This window comes from Neopelma chrysocephalum, unplaced genomic scaffold (genome assembly GCF_003984885.1).
Source record: "Neopelma chrysocephalum unplaced genomic scaffold, ASM398488v2 Primary Assembly neopelma1_100, whole genome shotgun sequence".
In the NCBI taxonomy this organism is placed as follows: Eukaryota; Metazoa; Chordata; class Aves; order Passeriformes; family Pipridae; genus Neopelma; species Neopelma chrysocephalum.
The window spans coordinates 51752-57452 of NW_020897763.1; the positions used below are offsets into that span (position 1 = coordinate 51752).

Consider the following 5701-nt stretch of genomic DNA (forward strand, 5'->3'; position numbering starts at 1 on the left):
TCTCTCCCGTGTCCCCCCATGTCTCTCCTATGTCCCCCCGTGTCCCTCCCCTGTCCCCCGTGTCTCCCCATTCCCCGGTGTCGCTCCCTGTCCCTTTCCGTCCCCCCGTGTCCCCCCGTCCCCGGTGTCCCCCCGTGTAACCCCATGTCCCCCGTCCCCAGTGTCGCTCCCTGTCCCCCCGTGTACCCCTGTCCCTGGTATCGCTCCGTGTCCCTTCTTGTCCCCCTTCCCCGTTGTCCCCCCGTGTCCCTCCTTGTCCCCCATCCCCGGTATCCCCCGGTGTCCCCCCGTGTCCCGGTGCCGCTGTCGCTCCGGTGCCGCGTGTGCGGAAGCGGCGCGGGCGGTGACGCGCGGGCGGGAGGCGGAAGCGGCGCGGGGCGATCGCGGCGGGGCCGGGCCGGGGCCGCGGGGCCATGACCGAGTACAAGCTGGTCGTGGTGGGCGCGGGCGGCGTCGGCAAGAGCGCGCTGACCATCCAGCTCATCCAGAACCACTTCGTGGACGAGTACGACCCCACCATCGAGGTGCGGCGGGGCCGGGCCGGGGTGCGGGACCCGCTGCGGGAGCGGAGCGGGGGGTGAGAAATGCTGGGAAAACTCTTCCCGAGGTCCCTGCCCGTGCCCCGGGGGGCTGTGCGGTCCCTTCGGCCCAGCCCGACCCAGCCCGGGGTTCTGGGGGCGATTCCTCCCCCGTTCTGCCTCGGGCTTCCTAAAGCAGCCAAAGGCAACAAAAAAAAAGCCACCGCTGGTCTGTGTAGGGTGGAGATCCCTGGCACGGTGATGGTGTTTATAATACCCCTTTTTTTCCCCCCTGTCTTATTAATTGAGGAATTTATTTAAAACAACAGGACTTGGCTGTTTTGTAACAAAGGTTGGGGGGGGCTTAGAGTAACATTTAAAATGGGATGGTTTGAGTAACAATTAAAATGGGATGGTTTGGGTAACGTTTAAAATGGGATAGTTTCAGATACTGGTAGTTTTTTATTAGACAGAGGCAAGAATCCCAGAATGGTTTGGGTTGGAAGGAACCTTAAAGCTTGTTTTTTTCTACCCCCTGCCATGGGCAGGGACACCTTCCACTAGCCCAGGTTGCTCCAAGCCCTGTCCAACCTGGCCTTGGACACTTCCAGGGATGTGGAAGCCACAACCTCCCGTGGAGGAGCTGGAAAAGCTCCTCTCTCCCTCATACCCATCTTTTTATTAACATTTTTGGTTTTCACTCATAATGCCCGAGGTGGAAGGCAGCAGTGCCATGTTTTTGATGGGAATGCCCGTGTCTGTCCTTCAGGACTCGTACCGAAAGCAGGTGGTGATCGACGGCGAGACGTGTCTGCTGGACATCCTGGACACGGCGGGGCAGGAGGAGTACAGTGCCATGAGGGACCAGTACATGAGGACTGGGGAGGGATTCCTCTGTGTCTTTGCCATCAACAACAGCAAATCCTTCGCTGATATCAACCTTTACAGGTAGGGGCTGGGGAGGAAACACTGGGAGAGGCACCAGGTTTGTTGGTTGAAGCAAAGCGGGGAAGTGACTCAGTGAAGACTAAATAACAGACAAATATTAAATCTTCCACTTCTGTCAGGAAGTTTTTCAAGTGTTTTGTGCCAATACATGGAATCACAGACAGGTTTGGGTTGGATGGGACCTTAAAGCTCATCTCATCCCACCCCCCTGCCATGGGCAGGGACACCTTCCACTAGCCCAGGTTGCTCCAAGCCCCGTCCAACCTGGCCTTGGACACTTCCAGGGATGGGGCAGCCACAGCTTCTCTGGGCAACCTGTGCCAGGGCCTCACCACCATCTTTAGTCAATTAGAATGGCACAGTTTTGGGGGTTGTTGTGTTAATCATTAATCACATCATCAATCAATACAGATGTCTCCACAGGGTGTCAGAGGATGGTGCCAGACTTTTTCCAGTGGTGCCCAGTGACAGGATGAGGAGCAATGGCCATAAACTAAAACACAAGAAGTTCCACCTCAACATGAGGAAGGACTTCTTTACACTGAGGGTGGCAGAGCAATGGAACAGCTGCCCAGGGAGGGCGTGGAGATCCCTGTCTGGAGACATTCCAGACCCACCTGGACAGTTCCTGTTCCAGGTGACCCTGCCTTGGCAGGGGGGTTGGACTGGATGATCTCCAGAGGTCCCTTCCAACCTCAGCAATTCTGTGATTCAGTGAATCAGATGATATTCAGAGAGTACAGAACATCATCTCTAAGAAAATGGGTGAGAAAAACAAAGTTACACGTGGACTAGAAAATGAAGTGTACATGGTTATTGGCCATCCTGCTGTAGGTTGAACCCCTGAGGTCCTGCCCAGCTTTAACATATATTTTTGTAGCACAAGGTGGTTTGAACACCAGTTTTTATATTTAGAAAATAGTTCCTAACTTTTCTTTTCAATTTGTCTTCCTAAAGAGAACAGATCAAGAGAGTGAAAGATTCGGATGACGTGCCCATGGTGCTTGTTGGGAACAAGTGTGACCTGCCCACGAGAACAGTGGACACAAAACAGGCTCAAGAATTAGCAAAAAGCTACGGAATCCCCTTCATAGAGACCTCTGCAAAAACGAGACAGGTGAGGTGCTCCCCTGGGACCTGACTCCTCCTGCTGTGAAACACTGGCTGCTCTGACATTTCCCCCTGTGCTTTGGCCTTACCTACAGGAGAAGCATTTTTTTACAGTTTTTAGCTTTCATTTCTCAGCTTGAGAGAGTTTTGTGTTTATCACTGGGCAGGGCCAGTACATGAATCACTTCAGACTTGTCCTGACCCCCTGTTCAGTGTGTCATGGCTGGAGGAAGAAGAAGAAGAGCAGAGCTTCACCTGCTCTCGCTGCAGTTGATCATCCCAGACCTGTTCAGTTTTCTTGGCTTCTTAAAGAAAGCCAATTACAAGATTATGTTTACAGACAGAATTCCCCAGACTGGACTAATGGGCTTCTCCAGAGCTGCCTTGAACACGTGGCTCTGCCCAGTCTGCAGCAGGAGGGTTGAACCAGAAAAGGTGCAATTATTAAGCAGTAGCCAGAAAATTCTAAGGAATTAAATTCCAGGAATTCTAAAATGGAGGTGATTAGGCAAGAAGTAGCTTGTTTCCTCATGTTTCCTCCCTACAGTTCCAGTTTTCTATGTTTCTTTTAAGGGCTGTTGTCCCAGGGAGAGTCAGGAGTGTGAGGGGAGAGTTTGGGACATGGAAGTTTTATCCACTTACGAGCCCTGGGATAAGCTGGGTGCTGCTCTTCCTGTAGAAGTGTGTCTTTCAAATGCACTGAGGGCTCCTGGGATGGAAAGATCAGTGATTTCAGAAGCTCCAGGAAAGAAAATGCTTGACCTTCCCTTTGCCTTCAGGGCGTGGAAGATGCTTTTTACACACTGGTGAGGGAGATCCGGCAGTACCGGATGAAGAAGCTCAACAGCAGCGAGGATGGGAACCAGGGCTGCATGGGATTGTCCTGTGTTGTGATGTGAAAAGGTGAGCTGGCACTTCAGTTGTCCACTGGCTTCTTGTCTTTTTGCCTTCCAGTGATGGATAAACGTGGCTTAGAAATGCTGGTTGCCATAGGTGGGTTTTTTTCCCCTACTGTACAACCTATTGATTCCCAGAGATTTGGATCCCACAATTAATTACTTCTCAGAAAGAAAAAAAAAAGTTTCCCTCTAAGTTGATGACAAAGCTTAAGAAAAGGAAATTTCATCCACAGCATTTTGGCTGTTGTGTGGGTGGGTGGAACAAGATGATCTTTAAGGCCCCTTCCAACCCAAACCATTCCATGATTCTGTGATTTCCACTGATTTCGGTGGTGTGATTTTCTGTGTCGTCCCTGTCAGTGTCTCCTTCCTTTGGGAAACCATTTGGACTCTCTGGAGGGTGTGTGGTTTCTGTGTGTACACAAGAAACACCTGAACTAGAAGGGAGTGTGCCCAGTTGTGCAGTCCCCGTGTGCTGCTGATTGATTGACTCTGCACAGCTCACCTGGAGCTGAGTTCCTCTGGAATGTGCTCAGTTCCAGGATTAACCAAATCAAATGGTGCAAGTAACGCAATTTGAGCTCCCAGCTGAGTGAAATTCCTTTCAGCAGTTCCCTAAAAGATGTTGCTCATCACCATGAACACAGACAGACCAGAGTTGCCCAGCAGCTAATTAATTAGGTGCTAATTGGAGGTGCCTTTCTGTTCCAGATGCCAGGAAAACGTGGTTCAGGTGCAGCTGCTGGACGAGTCTCGACGCTCCTGTGCTGCATCTCCTGCTGATGCCCTGCAGTGTTTTGGTGCCAGTGGCAGACTCTGGGCACCAGTTAATTAGCACAAGGTTCCTTTTCCGTGCTCCATCTGAAGAGAACATCCGTGGCATCTACCTCCCTGCTCAGCTCCCAGAGCAGCAGCATCTCTGGATGTACTGGGATTCTTTTCTCACTGTGTTACCTGGGTTTGTCCAAGAAGAAAACCAGTCACAAAAGTGAACTATAGAGACTAAATGCTGTGAAAAAGATGACACTTTACCTCTAGAAGTGCTGTGTGTCCCCTGTCTGTTGGATTCGGTGCAGTGCTGTCAGAGGAGTGGCACAGAGTGATGTCACCCGTGGTTGTGTCACCAGGGATGCCCCTGTCCCCTGTCAGAAGGGTGTCTGCTCTCTGTGCAGCAAAGTGCAACATCTCCGTTGTGCCAGGAGTGCCACCTGCCTGATCCCTGATTTCTGTAATAAAGAGGAAAACCTTTCCTAATTAAGTGCCTGTTTGCTAAGAAGATTAGAAGTTGTCCCTTGGGTTGAGGAAAACCCCAAGGACTGGAATTTCTTGGGAGCTCATTGTCTTAAGCAGGCAAGTGTGGTGTGGGTGATCTGTGCCTGGCAGGACACTGCAGCAGGAATTTGTAGGCTGGAAGGTCCAACAGGCACTTGTGAGACTCTTGAACAAGGCAGGGGACACACTGCACCTGTGTTTTACTTTCTTTGTGGGTGGAACAGTTTATACTCTGTATTGTTTTCCTGCAGCATTCAGATCTCTTCCAAGCTGGACCAAATCAGTCGGCTGCTCGTTTTTAACATGAACTGCCAACACTTCTGGGCAGCTTCTCACTAGTTAATCTGGTAACTGGAGGTTAGTTTGGACAGCTGTTCCTCAGCTCTCTGTGTAACTTGCAAATTGTTTTATTTTGAATTATTTTCTTACCACCAGACTGTAAAGAGTCTCTTCAAAATGTCTCTAGACTGTGAAATGTAGTTGGAGAGTTTCCTTGTCAGGGGTTTTGGGTTGACTGTCACAGACTGTGGTTGCTCCATCCCTGGGAGTGTCTGAGGCCAGGTTGGACAGGGCTTGGAGCAACCTGGTCTGGTGGAAGGTGTCCCTGCCCATGGCAGGGCATGGAATGAGATGATCTTTAAGGTCCCTTCCCACCCAAAGGGAGGGGAAGATGGAGGGGGAAGGCAGTGAGCTGCCACAGAGACCTGAGCCAGCTTCTGATTGCAGCATCCTTGCAAAATGAGGAAGGAAATGAGTTCAGTGATGACTTCACAGAAGGTGTGGGACAGACTGATGGGAATTCTGGGCCTGCTCTAACTCAGCCTTCGAGTACCAGGGCAGAGCCGTGTGAGCTCTGCGAGTTCTTCCCCCGTAACCGGCTGTACGAGGGTGGTCACTGCTGCCAGACCTGCCAGTGTTCCTTGGAATGCTCTGTCCTTCCCTAGTTCTTGTGCT

General features: G+C 51.3%; 1 protein-coding gene across 2 annotated transcripts in view; it reads left to right on the forward strand.

Annotated features, from left to right (window-relative positions):
* The window catches only part of NRAS (NRAS proto-oncogene, GTPase), a 7038-nt gene extending 1816 nt beyond the window's left edge, over positions 1 to 5222 (forward strand). The window contains exons 1-5 of one of the 2 annotated variants that reach the window (XM_027695298.1): positions 383 to 524; positions 1288 to 1466; positions 2424 to 2583; positions 3356 to 3479; positions 4187 to 5222. In XM_027695298.1, the coding sequence (XP_027551099.1) occupies positions 414 to 524; positions 1288 to 1466; positions 2424 to 2583; positions 3356 to 3475 (570 nt within the window). In that variant the 5' untranslated portion in view covers positions 383 to 413 and the 3' untranslated portion in view covers positions 3476 to 3479; positions 4187 to 5222. Of the gene's footprint in view, positions 1 to 382; positions 525 to 1287; positions 1467 to 2423; positions 2584 to 3355; positions 3480 to 4186 lie in introns of those variants that run through there. The other variant, XM_027695299.1, reaches the window with a different exon arrangement.
* Positions 5223 to 5701: the final 479 nt, after the last annotated feature.